This window comes from Rattus norvegicus, chromosome 13, assembly GCF_036323735.1.
Source record: "Rattus norvegicus strain BN/NHsdMcwi chromosome 13, GRCr8, whole genome shotgun sequence".
Taxonomy (NCBI): domain Eukaryota; kingdom Metazoa; phylum Chordata; class Mammalia; order Rodentia; family Muridae; genus Rattus; species Rattus norvegicus.
In genome coordinates this window covers 65,499,158-65,516,903 of record NC_086031.1, presented here as the reverse complement: position 1 = coordinate 65,516,903, position 17,746 = coordinate 65,499,158, and the positions used below count along the sequence as shown (strand labels likewise).

Sequence of the window (17,746 nt, the reverse complement as noted above, 5' to 3'; positions counted from 1 at the left end):
GTATCCTCCTGCTTTCCAGGAATTCTCTATTGAACACAATTATCATTGTAACTGTGAGGCCACAGGTCATGAAAAGGTTTACTGTGAAACGGTCCCATGCTTCTAATCTTTTTCAGTAAATATTTTTACATTTGAAGCATCTTCTGCAACTTAGCACTCTGGAGCCATCTGTAGAACGACAAAGATAAAATGAGTCCAGGAAGACAGAGCAGGAATTCTCTACTGATATTAACTATGTATATTTCAAAGTTCAGTGAGAAACACAGAAAGTTCATCAAATCAGACCCTCTCTACTACATGTTTGGAATTGTTCAAATCGTTGTAGTATGTAGCTCACGTCTACTCTAGCTTTAATCTGTGTAGGTGCGTGTCTCTGTGGGTTTAAGTGATGTATTTCGGTTATTTTGGTCATTTTCTTCTGTTAAATATTAAACTTATCTGCATATCCGAGAGGAAAAGAAGGAGGGAAGAAAGAAAGACAAGAGAGAAATACACAGAGAGAGAGAGAGAGAGAGAGACAGAGACAGAGAGAGACAGAGAGAGACAGAAAGAGACAGAGAAAGACAGACAGGAGGAAGAGAAGAAACAGTGAGCAAGAAGAGAGCAAAGACAGAAAAGGTTTCATAAACTGCTTATAATAAACATAAATAGAAATATATGTAAGTATAGGTATTTGTACATGCATGCATATTTCTATGTATGTATATATATATACATATATATATATATATAATTTCCTTTTCCCATTCATAATTAAAGAGCCACTTTCATTCTTGTACTTTTTAGAGGGTTCCTTCAGCTCTGGAATGATACCGCTTGAAATGAGAGGTTGATTTTGAAGGATGTTCAGATAAGAAGCAGGAAGTGTACCTAGGTTTATCAAGCGCTCTCTCTCTCTCTCTCTCTCTCTCTCTCTCTCTCTCTCTATCTCTGTTTGTCTCTCTCTCTGTTTCTTTCTCTGTTTCTCTGTCTCTGTTTCTATCTTTGTCTGTCTCTCTGTCTCTCTGTTTCTTTGTCTCTCTGTCTCTCTGTTTCTCTCTCTCTCTCTCTCTCTCTCTCTCTCTCTCTCTGGGAAATAGTTTATTTCAGCTTACATCTTGTAGTCCCTCATGAACAGTAGAAACTCAAGGCAATAAACTAAAACCCCCAGAGGCAGGAGCTAAAGTGGAGTGCATGTCTGGTGCTTACTGGCTTGCTCTCCATGATTCTCTCAGTCCGCTTTCTTTTATAGCTAAGGACCACATGCCCAAGGGTGTCACAGCACACTCTGGGCTGGGCCCTCCCACATCAAACATTAATCAAGAAACACTCCATAGAGTTTCCTAGAGGGTAATGTGACAGTGGCTTTTTTTTCCTTTTTCTAATTTAATTTAATTTTGTTTTTACTCACTTTACATCCTGCTCACTGCCCACCTCCCAGTCACCACCTCCCACAGTTCTTCTCCCCTTTCCTCTTCCTTTCTCCTCTGGGCAAGTAGGGACCCTTTTAACTGAACATTGAAGTAATTTTTAATATTTATTACTATAATTTATAGTGTCAATTTTCCTTCCATTAGTTCCAGAAAACATACACAGATGATTACTGATAAAGTGTGCTTCAAAACTTAAAAGTGATGTGTTGAATTAAATGTTTATCAAATATAAAACACATCTACCTTTTGATTGTTATCTGACATATTTCCACTTAAGACAAATCTTTATTTTTTTAAATTTATAAAAATTATTGCACATAAAAAATTACATACCCAAACTATCTAGACCCAAAGAATGTACACTTCAATTGACTTTTATACAGGTGTAGTGGCCATTTGCAATTGAACTGTGCGGCGTCACACTGGATTTTATGTTTTCACTACCAGATATACTTTAATGAACTGATTCATCACCAAAACCGAGAAATCCATGACAGAATTGTAGCTAGAGTTCATATTTGTTACTCATTGCAAAACTAGAAGCTGTTAAATGACCTTAAAGAGTACCTTTCTCAATCCTGGAGATGAGACTGAAATCTGTTTTTAAACCTTCAACGTTTAAATGTGTACATATGTTAGACTGGGACAAACCACCATAAACTCCATTGTGAGGTTCATTAATAAAAACGCACAATTCTAATAATATTTTTCTTTCTGTTTTATTTATTTACATTTTAAATGTTATTCCGTTTTCCAGGTTCCCCTGTGGAAACCCCCATCCCATCTGCCCTCCTCCTGCTTCTATGAGGGTGCTCCCCCACCCACCTATCCACTCCTGCCTCCCCACACTGGCATTCCCCTACACTGGGGCATCGAGTCTTCACAGGACCAAGGGCCTCTCCACACACTGATGCCAGACAAGGCCATCCTCTGCTACATAAGTAGCTAGAGCCGTGGACCATTCCATGTGTACTCTTTGGTTGGTGGTTTAGTCCCCGGGAACTCTGTGGGTCTGGTTGGTTGATATTGTTGTTCTTCCCATAGGGTTGCAAACCTCTTCAGTTCCTTCAGTCTTTTTTTCTAACTATTCCATTGGGAACCCCTGCTCAGTATGATGGTTAGCTGCAAACATCCGCATCTGTATCAGTAGGGTTCTGTCAGAGCCTCTCAGGAGACAGCTATATCAGGCTCCTGTCAACAAGCACTTCTTCGCATTAGCAATAATGTCTGGATTTGGTGTCTGTATGTGGGATGGATCCCGAGGTGGAGCAGTCTCTGGATGGCCTTTCCCTCAGTCGCTGCTCCACACTTTGTCTCCATATTTCCTTTAGACAGGAACAATTTGGGATTAAAAATTTGGAGATGAGTGGTAGTCCCATCCCCCAAGTGGGAGCCTGGCCTAACCTCTGGTTATGGTCTCTTCTGGTTCTCCCTCTCCTTTGTTGGGCATTTCAGCTAATCTTAGCTCTGTTGAGTCCTGAAAGGCTCTTGCTTTCCTAGCATCTGGGACTTGATGGTGGCTACTCCGAGTTCCACATCTGCCATGCTACCCACCTCTGTTCAAATTCCTGACCCTCCGTATCATTCCTGTCTCCTCCCATATCAGATCCTGCCGCCTTTTCCTCCTCACCCTCCTCACTTCCTCCCAAGTCTCTCCCACCCTCTACCTCCTGTGAGTATTTTGTTCCTCCTTCTAAGAATGACTGAGGCATCCACACTTAGGTCTACTTCTCCTTGAGCTTCATATGGTCTGTGAATTGTATCGTGGGTATTCTGAGCATACCATGTGTGTTCTTTTGTGACTGGGTTACCTCAGGATAATATTTTTTTAGTTCCATTCATTTGCCTAAGAATTTCATGAACTCATTGTCTTGAATAGCGGCAAAGTATTCCATTGTGTAAATGTACCACATTTTCTGTATCCATTCCTCTGTTGAAGGACATCTGGGTTCTTTCCAGCTTCTGGCTGCTATAAATAAGGCTGCTATGAACATAGTGGAGCATGTGTCCTTGTTATGTTGGAGCATCTTTTGGGTATATGCTCAGGAGTGGTATAGCTGGGTCCTCAGGTAGTACTATGTCCAATTTTCTGAAGAGCCACAGAATGATCTCCAGAGTGGTGCCAATTTGCAATCTCACCAACAATGATGGACAAGTGTTCCTCTTTCCCCATGTCATTGCGAGCATCTGCTGTCACCTGAGTTTTTGATCTTAGCCATGCTGACTGGTATGAGGTGGAATCTCAGGGTTGTTTTGATTTGCATTTCCCTGATGACTAAGGATGCTGAACATTTTTTTAGGTGCTTCTTGGCTATTTGATATTCCTTAGCTGTGAATTCTTTGTTTAGCTCTGAACACCATGTTTTAATAGGGTTATTTGGGTCTCTGTGGTCTAACTCCTTGAGTTCTTTGTATATATTGGATGTTAGCCCTCTATCAGATTGGTAATGAACTTTGCCCAATTTGTTGGTTGCTGTTTTGTCCTATTGACAGTATCCTTGCATTACAGAAGCTTTGCAATTTTATGAGGTCCCATTTGTTGATTCTTGATCTTAGAGCCTAAGACATTGGTGTTCTATTCAGGAAAATTTCCCCCGTGGGATGTGTTCAAGGCTCTTCCCCATTTTCTCTTCTATTAGTTTCAGTGTATCTGATTTTATGTGGATGTCCTTTATCCACTTGAACTTGAGCTTTGTATAAGGCAATAAGAATGGATTGATTTGTATTCTTCTGCATGGTATTGAACTATGCACCATTTGTTGAAAACGCTGTCTTTTTTCCATTGGATGGTTTTTAATTCCTTTGTCAAAGATCAAGTGACCATAGGTGTGTGGGTTCATTTCTGGGAATTCAATTCTATTCCATTGATCTATCTGTCTGTCTCTGTACCAATACCATGCAGTTTTTATCATGATTGCTCTGTAATACAACTTGAGGTCAGGGATGGTGATTTCTGCAGAAGCTTTTATTGTTGAGAATAGTTTTTAATATCCTGGGTTTTTGGTTATTCCAAATGAATTTGCAAATTGCTCTTTCTAACTCTATGAAGAATTGAGTTGGAATTTTGATGGGGATTTCTTTGAATCTGTAGATTGCTTTCGGCATGATGGCCATCTTTACTATATTAATCCTGCCAATCCATGAGCGTGGGAGATCTTTCCATCTCCTGAGATCTTCTTGATTTCTTTCTTCAGAGACTTGAAGCTCTTGTCATACAGATTTTTCACTTGGTTGGTTAGAGTTGCATCAACCTTTACATTATTTGTGGCTATTGTAAAGGGTGTCATTTCCCTAATTTCTTTCTCAGCCTGTTTATCCTTTGAGTAGAGGAAGGCTACTGATTTGTTTGAGTTAATTTTATACCCATTCACTTTGCTGAAGTTATCAGCTGCAAGAGTTCTCTGGTGGATTTTTTTGGGTTATTTAAGTATACTATCATATCATCTGCAAATGGTGATATTTTGACTTCTTCCTTTCCAATTTGAATCCCTTTGACCTCTTTTTGTTGTCTAATTGCTCTGGCTAGAACTTCAAGGACTATCAAATAAGTAGAGAGAGACAGTGGGCAGCCTTGTCTAGTCCCTGATTTTAGTGGGGTTGCTTCAAGTTTCTCTCCCATTTAGTTTGATGTTAGCTACTGGTTTGCTGTATATTGCTTTTACTATCTTTAGGTATGAGCCTTGAATTCCTGATCTTTCCAAAACCTTTATCAAAAAGGGGTGTTGGATTTTGTCAAATGCTTTCACAGCACCTAATGAGATGATCATGTGTTTTTTTTCCCTTGAGTTTGTTCATAGAGTGGATTATGGTGTATTGAACCATCCCTGCATCCTGGGGATGCCTACTTGATCATGGTGAATGATTGTTTTGATATGTTCTTGGTTTCAGTTTGCAAGAAGTTTATTGAGTATGTCTCATTGATATTTATGAGGGAAATTCACCTGAAGTTGTCTTTCTTTGTAGGATCTTTCTGTGGTTTAGGTATAAGTGTAATTGTGGCTTCATAGAAGGAATTGGGCAGTGTTCCTTCTGTTTCTATTTTGTGGAATAGTTTGAAGAGTATTGGTATTAGATCTTCTTTGAAGGTCTGATAGAATTCTGCACTAAATCCATCTGGTCCTTGGCTTGTTTTAATTGGGAGACTTTTAATAACTGTTTCTATTCCTTTAGGGAGTACAGGACTCTTTAGATGGTCTATATGATCCCAATTTAACTTTGGTACCTGGTATCTGCCTAGAAAATTGTCCATTTCCTCCAGATTTCCTGTTTTGTTGAGCATAGGCTTTTGTAGTAGGATCTGATAATTTTTTAAATATCCGCAGTTTCTTTTGTTATATCTTCCTTTTCATTCCTGATTTTGTTGATTTGGATATTGTCTCTGTGCCCTCTGGCTTGTCTGACTAAGGGTTTATCTGTCTTGTTGATATTCTCAAAGAACCAGCTCCTGGTTTTATTTGTTTGTATAGTTCTTTTTGTTTCTACTTGGTTGATTTCAGTTTCTAGTTTGATTATGTCCTGCTGTCTACTCCTCTTGGGTATATTTGCTTCTTTTTGTTTTATAGCTTTCAGGTGTGGTGTCAAGCTGTTAGCGTATTCTCTCTCCAGCTCTTTTTGGAGGCACTCAGAGCTATGAGTTTTCATCTTATCACTGCTTTCATTGTGTCACATAAGTTTGGTTTGTTGTGCCTATCATTTTCATTGAATTCTAAAAAGTCTTTAATTTCGTTATTTTCTCCTTGCTCAAGTTATAATTGAGTAGAAAGTTGTTCAGCTTCTATGTGTATGTGGCCTTTCTGTTGTTTTTATTGGTATTGAAGACCAGTCTTACCCAGAGGTAATCTGATAGGATGCATGGGATATTTTCAATCTTCTTGTATTTGTTGAGGCCTGTTTTGTGATCGATTGTGTGGTCAAATTTGGAGAAGGTACCATGAGGTGCTGAGAAGAAGGGTACTCTTTTTGTTTTAGGATGAAATGTTCTATCGATATCTGTTAAATCCATTTGGTTTATAACTTCTGTTAGTTTCACTGTGTCTGTGTTTAGTTTATGTTTTTATGGTCTGTCCAATGATGGGAGTGGGGTGTGGAATTCTCCTGCTATTATTGCATGAGGTGCAATGTATGCTTTGAGCTTTAGCAAAGTTTCTCTTATGAATGTGGGTGCCCTTGCATTTGGAACATAGATGTTCAGAATTGAGAGTTCATCTTGGATTTTTCCTTTGATGAATATAAAGTGTCCTTCCTTATCTATTTTGATAACTTTTGGTTGAAAGTCGATTTTATTTGATATTAGAATGGCTACTCCAGCTTGTTTCTTGGACCATTTGCTTGGCAAATTTTTTTCCAGCCTCTTACTCTTAGGTAGGATCTGCCTTAATGACTGAGGTGCATTTCCTTTATGCAGCAAAATTCTGGGTTTTGTTTACCTATCCAGCCTGTTAATCTTTGTCTTTTTTATTGGCGAATTGAGTCCACTTATCTTAAGAGATATCAAAAAATAGTGATTGGTGTTTCCCGTTCTTTTTGTTGTTAGAGGTGGAATTATGTTTGTATGTCTATCTTATTTTGGGCTTGTTGCAAGAAGATTACTTTCTTGCTTTTTCTAGTGTGTAGTTTCCCTTCTTGTGTTGGAGTTTTGTATCTGTTATCCTTTGTAGGGCTAGATTTGTGGAAAGATATTGTGTCAATTTGGTTTTGTAATGTAATATCTTGGTTTATCCATCAATGTTAATTGAGAGTTTTGCTGGGTATAGTAGCCTGAGTTGGCATTTTTATTCTCTCAGGGTCTGTATGACATCTGTTCAAGATCTTCTCGCTTTCATAGTCTCTGTTTCGAAGTCTTGTGTAATTCTGATGGGTCTCCTTTTATATGTTACTTGACTTTTTTTCCCTTTCTGCTGGTAATCTTCTTTCTTTGTTTTGTGCATTTGGTGTTTTGACTATTATGTGACGGTAGGAATTTCTTTACTGGTCCAATGTATTTTGAGTTCTGTAGACTTCTTGTATGTTCATAGGAATCTTTTTTTTAGGTTAGGGAAGTTTTCTTCTATAATTTTCTTGAAGATATTTACTGGCCCTTTAAGTTAGGAATCTTCACTCTCTTCTATACCTATTATTCTTAGATTTGATCTCATTGTGTCCTGAATTTCCTGGATGTTTTGGGTTAGGAGATTTTTGCATTTTGCATTTTCTTTGTTTTTATATTTGTTTTGTTTTTTTTTCTTTGCCAATGATATTGTCTGCACTTGAGATTTTTCTCTTCTATCTTTCTATTTTGTTGGTGTGCTTCCATTTATGACTCCTGTTCTATTTCCTAGGTTTTCTATCTCCAGAATTGTCTCCCTTTGTGATTTTTATTGTTTCTATTTCCATTTTTAGATACTGGATGGTTTTCTTCAGTTTCTTTACTTGTTTGTGTGTGTGTGTGTGTGTGTGTGTGTGTGTGTGTGTGTGTGTGTGTGTATGTTTTCCTGTAATTCTTTAAGGGATTTTTGTGTTTCCTCTTTAAGGGCTTCTACCTGTTTACTTGTGTTCTCGTGTATTTCTTTAAGGAAGTTATTTATGTCCTTCATAAAGTCATCTATCATCATCCTGAGATGTAATTTTCAATTCTAATCTTGTTTTTCCAGTGTTCTAGGGTATATAGGACTTTTTGTTGTGGGAGATTTGGATCTGATTATGCCAGTTAGCCTTGGCTTCTGTTGCTTAGGTTCTTGTGCTTGCCTCTCACCATCTGGTTATCTCTGATGTTAGTTAGTCATGCTGTCTCTGATCGGAGCTTGTTCCTCCTCTGAGCCTGTGAGCCTGTGATCTTAGGTGTGTCAGCACTCCTGGGAGACCAGCTCTCTTTGGGTGGGATTTGTGTATGAAGAACTGTGGTCCTACCTCCTGGGTGCAGACGGAGACCCAAAGGATCTTCTCAGCTGCTCTAGGTTCCTGTGCCCTATGGTGTCCTGGCAGTTATTGAGCAAAAGTTTGATCTCACTTGTGAACTTTGGAGTGACAGCACTCCTGGGAGATCAGCTTTCTCAGAGTGGGATTTGGGTATGGAGAGCTGTGACTCAGCCTCAGGTCCTGGTTGTAGATGGGGATTGGAAGGCACAATATTTTTCTTATCTAGTATAACTTTAAGTATCAAAACTAAATTTAAGTATCAAAACATGATAGAAAACCTGTAAATCAGCCAGAGGTTAAAATTTACCTGTCTGTACAACTATAGACATTATATATATATGTATATATATATATGCACATATCTATCAAACTTTGCTTATACATTTGTTACCTCTATAAACTATAATCAAAGAAATTAATTATACTTAGTAAAGTAAAGCAATTTGAATTTGCCTCTGATAACTTCAATTAAGAGGTCTTACCAAAGACTTTAAGGTCAATGCCCTCGCCATTTAATTACTAGCCTAGAATGAAGCATTCCTAATAAAGTCCAACAGGCCATTCTAAAGTGGTGCTAACAAAGCACAGTGTTAAACTCATAGACAGTTTTAAAAATAATGTAGTTGTATAACTCAATATATGTAGAATATTATCATTCAGTTATCTCAAGAATTGAAAAACACCCCTTTAATTTTTAAATTTAAATATATATATTGACATAACTAAATCCACTCAAAATTCCATTGCTCAGTTTTATTAACCACGCTGTGGTTGCCCAGTAGCCACTTCCAGCTATTGTAGCTACTATCTTAGAGGAGACATAAAGCAATTCCTTTGTAGGAATCTTGTTGGTCATTTGTTATTTAAAATTGTCGGGACACCAAACTAAGGTGTCAGAGAGAGGTTTAATATGGATTTTATATTAATTTTTTTGGAAAAAGAAAAAAAACTCATTTTTTTCCTTTATAGAAACTATATTTACAGTGAAATGGTTTCCCTGAGCAGGGCTCACAGAGACCCAGAGACCAAAGCAGCTAATTGGGCTTTCAGCTTAGTATCTGTATGGGGCTCCTGAGTGTGAACGAGTGGGTCTCTAATTCGTGTGTCTGTTCTTGTGGCTCTTTTCCTTTCATTGGGTGGCCTGGTCTATGCAATGGTTTTGACTTCATTCTATTCTGTCTTGTTTGGTTGCTGTATCTTCAGGCCTGTTCTTTCCTGATGAGAGACAGAGAGGGAGTGGATTTGGCAGGGAGAGGAAATGGGGAAGAACTGGGAAGACTAAAGGGAGAGCTAAGTGTGAACAAGATATTGTATGAGAAGATAATCTGTTTTCCATAAAATCAGTAGGGAAAAAAATGCGGAAGAACTGTGGTCTGCCTGCTTTCCCTTTATCTCTTACGGGAGTCATCAAACTTTTCTGATATTAAGCCCTTTAATAAAATGTTTACGGCTTCTACTGCAAAGAAGTAAATTACATCCATACAACTTAAATCAGTGCCTCATCCGAAGCATACTACAGCACACCTGCTGCGCTCTCTCTCTCTCTCTCTCTCTCTCTCTCTCTCTCTCTCTCCTGGGTGACTGAAAGCTGTGCCTTGGTGCCACCTGCTACGCCAAGGAAAGGGCTCGCTTCAAAATCAAAGTTTGGTTTCTACTGAATGTATGATTCTTTTACTCCATTACAAAACAGAAAGCTGTTATCAAGTTGCCGTTCATCTGTGTATCTACATAAACAAGTGTGCAAGAAAAGATGTTAGCACATTAGCTGCCTTTAATCAAGTGAAAATAGTAAGAAGCTACTGGGGAGTATGTAGTTTCCAGCATGTGCGGTGGAGAGAAGATTGCTCTCTACTGCATATATAAGCTCACCCTGATTAAATAAGCAAGATCCAAGTAACCTAATAGGAAAGAAAATTCTGTGAGTTGAGGGCTGTCAGAACTCAGCCCGGACCTGGAGTCGATGAGGAGAGCTCTGAGTGCTTGTGAGAAAACTCCAGGAAAACAAGACACGAATCTTGTGATCTCAGTTTCTTCAACCCATGAAATGATTCTCGGGATGTCTTTTTGTGCCCCTCCCGGGTGTAGCGGATAGGAATGAGTTTATTTCAAATTATTCACTACAACTGGCTATTGTTATGTGTTTATACTCCTCTATGGAAAAACAACATGGTTTCGCCATGCATGACTAATGTAAATTGTCTGATGCTCTGAATAAAATTGGCTACTGAATGAGAAAAACAAAACGAAACACCGAAATAGTTTCCATAAAGTATGATTTACTACTTAGCATTTACTTTTAATTTTCACTTAGATAAAAGCAGGAAGATTATAAAGATACTGTACCCCTTGGTAATAGAGTGGCTCCATTACTTAAAAAATTATAATTGATATATGTTATCCCAATATAATTGGTGTATGGAAATGTGAAAGTCAGAGAAAATTGTATTTTATTATAAAAATGCCCTTATATCCGGAGCCAAAAAATCAAACTATAAGTATATTCCAATGTATGTGACTCAAAATATTTCCTTTACTAGATATTCCTAACTTTTCTGACTGTCTTTTTCATTAGTTCTTACAGAAAAGCCAAAAAGTTATTTTGAAGAGTATGACATAAAGAAAGTTTAACTCTTCATAAAGAGAGCAGTTTTCATTTGTAATGGTGGTTGAATGATTGGAGCTGTGTCAATCCATCATCTCTTTACAATATTGTTTATTAGCTGATATTAAGCCTCATACACGTATGTTCATTCACCAGGAATTTTCCACAAAAGAAGGTGTTTCCAGCACCTACAGAAGCATTGTTTATAAATCTTTATTAATGGCTTCTTCATTCAAATATGTAGGTTGAAAGGTAGGGGTCTCTTTTGTGTGCAGGCTGTGTTTTAAAGCCACGTTCAGTCTTAAGTTGAGTTCGAGTTCTAGAAGAATCTTACTGTTGTGGATCTGCCTGGAGTGGTTTAACGACTGGTCCTGGTAATGTTGAGGAACCGCCAAGGAGCCAGGCAGTCACAGATGCTCCTAGGGAAAATGTGTACCCAAGTCAAAAGACATGTCCTCTAGTGATTGAAGAAGTTAAGTCTTCTGTATCCCTGGAGATTTGATGTTTGGCCTGCTTACAGACAGAACACTCTGTTTTGAAGTGCCAGACGACAGCTAATATCTCTATTGAATTATATTCCCGTGGCTCTGTATCGCCCTTGAGATTATTTAACAAATACTGTGTCATCGATGAGTTATAATGTGGACTACCGTCAACGACACAATGGAAGACATGTGGAAAGTGTGTTTAGTTTAAGATTTTAAGTAGGAATCTAAAAATTTGAGACCCATAGTACTCATTATAGACAAAGAAAACTGACTGCACATAAAAATTATTCTTGTCTTAGATATCAGTTAATAACATAATAATAGTAATAGTAATAATAATAAGTGATAATTTCTCACTTCTCAACTATTCTCAACTAGAATGAGTGTATACTCATTCTAGGTCATTTATTTCAATAAGAACCACTCCGATACTGTTATATAAAGGAAAATATATCAAATACCATCAGAACAAAGCATTTATAGTGTATTTCAAGAGTGATTAGGGGGTTGGGGATTTAGCTCAGTGGTAGAGCGCTTGCCTAGCAAGCACAAGGCCCTGGGTTCGGTCCCCAGCTCCGAAAAAAAAGAAAAAAAGAAAAAAGCAAGAGTGATTAGACCACAGGAAAAGAACAACTTTGAAAGAGCGGACAGCATGCTAACTCAACCACGGGGAGAAGAAAATTCATCGACATAAAGATAGATTTTTGATCCTATATCAAGTCAAATCTTTTTCATCCTCTCCTCTCCAAGTAATTAATCTGGTAGCAAATGAACAGAAAAGGAAAGTAAAGAGTGATTGTCTGATTTTTAAAATCCTAATTTAACTGGAAAAAGTAAATGGACAAAAATACCCGTTTCTTCCTAAAATGATTTTGTCTTGCTTTCTGTTCAACAGGGAGGTGGCGATTGTCCAGAAATGAGTGTCGGGGCTATAAAGATTGCCCTGGAAATTTCTCTTCCTGGTTCCTTCATCTATGTTTTCACTGATGCACGATCCAAGGATTATCGTCTCACCCATGAGGTGCTGCAGCTTATCCAGCAGAAACAATCCCAAGTAAGTAGACAGTGTCCACAGACTGACACGATTGCCTGAATAACATGCTCGTCTGAATAACATAAGCATGGGAGGTTGCTTATCTCTTTTGATTGTCCTCTGTGATCAACATCAATAGTCATAACCATCTGACCACCTATCTACCCATGTAGATAGGTGTAGATACATATCTAATTTGAATGTAGTAAATTCAGACTTATTCACAGCATATTGATCCTTTGGCTTTGATAAAGTGTGTATTAGCATCTTACCAGATTTGTTATGTCTGTACTTCCAATTCTGCTTTCTATGGGGAGTCTTCCCTGAGTTAGTTATCCAGTATTGTCAGTTAGTCATTGCCATCTAACAGAACCCAGCCATTTAAGGCATAGCATTTCATCTTTCCCACGTTAGCACGCTATAATTTACCTGGGCTACTTATGGTTCTTCTGCATCTAGGGATGTTGAGATACTGAGCTTTGAGTATTCTGACATTTTTTTCTTTTAAGATTAAGGTGGTCAACTTAAGCATGCCCCTCTTGTGACCATGGCAGAAATACTGGAGATTGAGCGGGAATGCAAAGGTCTTTTGAGTTGAAGAACATAACTTGTAAAATGACTCTTCTGCATAAGTCATAGGGCCAAACTCAGATCCAGAGATACGTTATAAATAATGCATTTAAAAAAATGAAGATCCTCAAAATTCTTTGCAAATGCATGGATGGATGACAAGACAAGGAATTGAGGCCACTGTTAAAACTAGCATAGTTATGGTCTTGTTCCTATGGCCAAACTTGTCCCAAAATATAGACAACAATGTTCCTGTGCAGGCCCAGGGTATAAGGCTAATAATTATCATGTATGCTAGCATCCGACTTGCTTAGTAATGCGCTGGCAAATAATAGATGCTACTAAATATATTTGGCTTCTGGAAATCTCTCAAGCTCACTCTACTTTACAAATTTTAGGTGGTATTTGTGCTCACTGGAGACTGTGATGACAGGAACCATATTGGATACAAAGTCTATGAAGAAATTGCTTCTACAAGTTCTGGTCAAGTGTTCCATCTGGACAAAAAGCAAGTAAATGAGGTCAGTTAGTAAAGTCGGTTAGTTTTTTGTTTTTGTTTTTGTTTTTTGTTTTTTTTTTTTTTTTTTTTTTGCTACTTTGTAAAAATCAGCTAGGCCACTCTAACTGATAATGCTGGTGTCCGAAAGAGTTGTAACCTGCCGATTCTACCCTTAGGTTTCACATGGGTCAATTACCCCAGTGATGCAGAGAAACAGATTCATTTAGTATTAATTTTCAGATTGAATAATGTTATACCAAGAAGTCATGTAAGCGCCAGTGATGAAAACTTCACTTAGTTTAATAAAATCTTTTGGTATTACAAGTTGTTTCATTCAATGTGAAAATTAGATTTTGTGTGTCTGACCAATACTTTTCAGGTAACGGGTCAAATGAAGCGTGATCTGTTATTGAAGTTGAATGTGAGAAAATGAATTACCAAACACAATTCCGGTCAGCTTTATTATCCAATGTTAAGAACTATAATCTATGACCCATAACTGTATAATTAGAAAAATGATTGAAAACAAAATATATAGCTTGTAGTAACGAAAATGTACTGTTTGAAATTGGTCTCATTCTTATGATTTCTTTTTCTTTTCCTATATTGTTTTGCTTTGGCTACACTTGTAGTTGTATTTCATTTACCTATTAATTAGTTAATTTATTTGGTTAAAGAACTTGCCAGAACAATGATAAAGTTTGAAGAAAGTATCATTCACATTTAACTTATTTAGTCTTTGAATCTAAACAGCTCTCCTGACTTCATGACATTATTTCTATGGTCCTGAACAAAATGATCAATTTTTCTCTTATAACTGAAATACTATATCACATCAGAACGAGTAGAGTATTATAACTTTCCAGAAGAAACGACTTAGTAAAAATAACTTTATCAGCTACTTACATGATCAACCTGGATGGTTACTTCATTCTAAAAGTTTTCTTTGAAAAACTATCTGTTGAGAAGGCAATAATGACCTGAACCCATGCTCCATCCCCTTTAGAGATTCAAACACTCCTGAACAATGCCTTGCAACTACAAGGTGATTCCCAACAATTAATGTGGGGAAAAAAAGTGTTTCAAGCAGAAGACAGAAGCCTGGGGAGGAACTAGGAAGAAGTGAAGGCCTCTCAGGAGATGGACTTCTTGTCTCAAAGAACATTTTAACTGGACGAGAAAGGCTTGAAAGGGATGAAAAGCTCGCAGGCTGCCTTGGGACACATTCAGGATCTCCTGCAAGGGAGTATAGATGGGGAGTTGCATTACGCTTTCTGGTACTGGTGAGGACACTGTAGCTTCAGACTGGATGAGACTGTGAGCCAGCGGTGATGATGCTGCTCACGGCAGACGGAAGAAAACAGCAGCAGGCACTTTGCTCAGTGTTCCTGGCAGTTCATAGCTAAGGGCGCTGGGGAAGAGAAGACATTAGAAAACTTACCATAAGCACATAGGACTTTGGAAAGGACAGGATCTCTGTCCTGTTGGTAAACAGTCAAATGCAGTGTAGGGATTGTGAGAACAAGAATGGGATTTTCAACAGCCGAGTCCCAGAACGAACGGGGTTGGAAAAATCAACTCACTGGTTTACTAATTTTGTTAATTGTTGTATCAATTGGTATTCAGATCTTTAAATTTTGTCATGGCAGGATCAGAGTTTAAAAAAAAAGTTAAGATTGCCCTTTTAATTTAATTAACTAATTAATTAATTTATCTTCTTCTTTATAAAATAGAGTTTGATCGTAGCAGGGATAAGCCTTGGCTTCTGTCAGTCAGTGCATCTCCAATCCCCTGGCTGATTCATTTAGGAAAAGATATAATGTTTCTTTTACTGTGGACCAATGAGATTCAAAGGCATTTGGGTAGGGGTAAGTTGGAGACATTCTCTGCTCCCAGATCTTGTCCTGCATACTCATGACTTCTGATCTGATGTTGGCAGCTTGATATAAGGTCGACACTATAACAGCCTTGAAGGATACTGAGTAGTTAAGGAAGCCCAGTCTCCTTGTTCAGTCTTCTAACTCTTTCTAATGCTAAGTGTCTGAAGTTATGGAAATGTTACTTTCCTTGGACCAAGTGAGTAGTCAGTTGTGTCAAAATGAACGAATCTACAAATTCTATACTTGTCTGTGACGTTGGCTGTGTGAGGTCTAACTAGGCTTTGTTTATAAAATGAAGATAATAGAATTTCCATTTCAGGAGGTGCTTTTATCTTTAAGTGGGATGATACAGGGAAAATGTTCTATGCAAGGCATTATACAGAGTTTATACCGAATGATGCTGGCTGGTATTGTGGTGGCCCCCATAGGCTCATGTATTTGAATATATGCCATCAAGGAGTGGAATTATTTTAGAAGGTTTAGGAAGCGTGGCCTTGTTGTAATGAAAGTATATCCCTGGGGGGTGGGCTTTGAGGTTTCAAAAGCCCATACTAGGTCCAATTCTTTCCTGTTGCCTGGGGTTCAGAATGTAAAGCTCTCAGTCAAATCAATATATGTGATTCTTTAGGCACCAGAATAGAAGATTTGTTAATAGGAAGCATTGTCACACTGGCCAAAAAGGACTTGCAAAACTTCGAGATAGCAGCCTCTTAATTTTTCTTTTCCAATTGTTCTAAATTCCTTTATTCTGTAAATGCTACAAATTTTGAGGGGAATAGATGGCGTCACACTATGTACTCATTTACTAGACACAAAACTCCAGGCATTAAAGCCTTCCTTTTTAATCTTGAGACAGTTAGAGATCATCCAGCTCTAGTCTTCCCTGCTGGGTCTGCACTCATTTTCTAGTAGCCAGACTAGAAAAACTGTAAACTTTTCTGGGGTATGATCTTGTCACAGCACTTTCTTGCTATTTTGGCCAACAGCTGTGTTTGACCAGGATGTGGAAAAGCTCACTGTCTATGGGCTTAATTATGAGAACTGTTCAGAGTTTTAGACTTGGTGATGTGAGATGAGGTATTTGCCATTTTGTTCTTTCGTACTCTGAATTTCACTCCAGATAGCACGTTGGAATATAACCTTACTGCTGACCTTGGAAATAAGTAGAAACGAGTGTTTTCCTCTGAAATTTGAAAATGTATCAGAGACGGCTCTAACATTCTAGAAAGTGACTGGGAATGTGTGGAGACAATGTGGAAATGTTTCCAGCAACCCGTCTTTGAATTCACCTAATTAAATGTCAAAAGGAAAGTGCAAAGCTCAGAGCTCAGACTTTAAAATGATGTAGATACTATTCCCACATGCACAAACACATCCAGAAAGGAACATCTACCTAATGCCGATGCAATGCTTCCCTTGGTCCACTGTGGTGCCCAGATGACATGTGTTTGGGATATTGTTTTAGGAATACATGTTCCAGGCACCTGGGAGAGTTTTTATTGGTCACTGATACATTTAAATCAAACCACATGTATGTTGCGTTACTGTTTAAATTAGAACAAAAATTAAAGTCATTAATTTATTACTAAAAGTAGTCATTGACCGTAGCTTTATGAACATATGGATATTTTTTCATAATGACATTTAAAATATACAGAGTGCATAATATTCATCAAAAATGGTGGGAGGACGTGACTGTTGTCATCACTCTCACTAGGCTAGATACAGCAAAAGGGGAGGATCCTTGCCCTGCCGTGTGAGCCACAGTGAGATAAATGGTGGAGAGCGTGTGGGTTTGAAGGAGAAGCTCTGCCAACATGAGGCTCTGTCTTGTTTCATGGTTTTCTGAGAACTGTTTGAGGTGCACATGAGGAGCTGCAGCAGTACATTTAGTAATGAGCGGTGAGGGTCCTGAGAGTGAGCAGAACTCGCTGCCTCTGAAGCCTAAGTCTGCACAGGAAAGTGTTATCCCATCGTCCCTCACAGAGGCAGTCAGGATGTCTGAGCTCATAAAGTTCAGAAAGTAGAATGGGAAACACTCAGTAATACATATTACCAACACACACACACACACACACACACACACACACACACACATACACACCACTCAGTAGTACACATTACCAACACACACACACACACACACACCACTCAGTAGTACATATTACCAACACACACACACACACACACACACACACACCACTCAGTAGTACATATTACCAACACACACACACACACACACACACACACACACCACTCAGTAGTACATATTACCAACACACACACACACACACACCACACTCAGTAATACATATTACCAACACACACACACACACACACACACACCACTCAGTAGTACATATTACCA

At 38.3% G+C, this 17,746-nt stretch overlaps 1 protein-coding gene across 6 annotated transcripts in view; it reads left to right on the top strand.

Moving 5' to 3' along the window:
• The window catches only part of Hmcn1 (hemicentin 1), a 469,150-nt gene that overhangs the window by 117,778 nt on the left and 333,626 nt on the right, over positions 1–17,746 (top strand). For all 6 annotated transcript variants that reach the window (XM_039090457.2, XM_039090458.2, NM_001271292.1 and 3 more), the window contains 2 exon segments: positions 12,292–12,450; positions 13,398–13,520. In XM_039090457.2, the coding sequence (XP_038946385.2) occupies positions 12,292–12,450; positions 13,398–13,520 (282 nt within the window).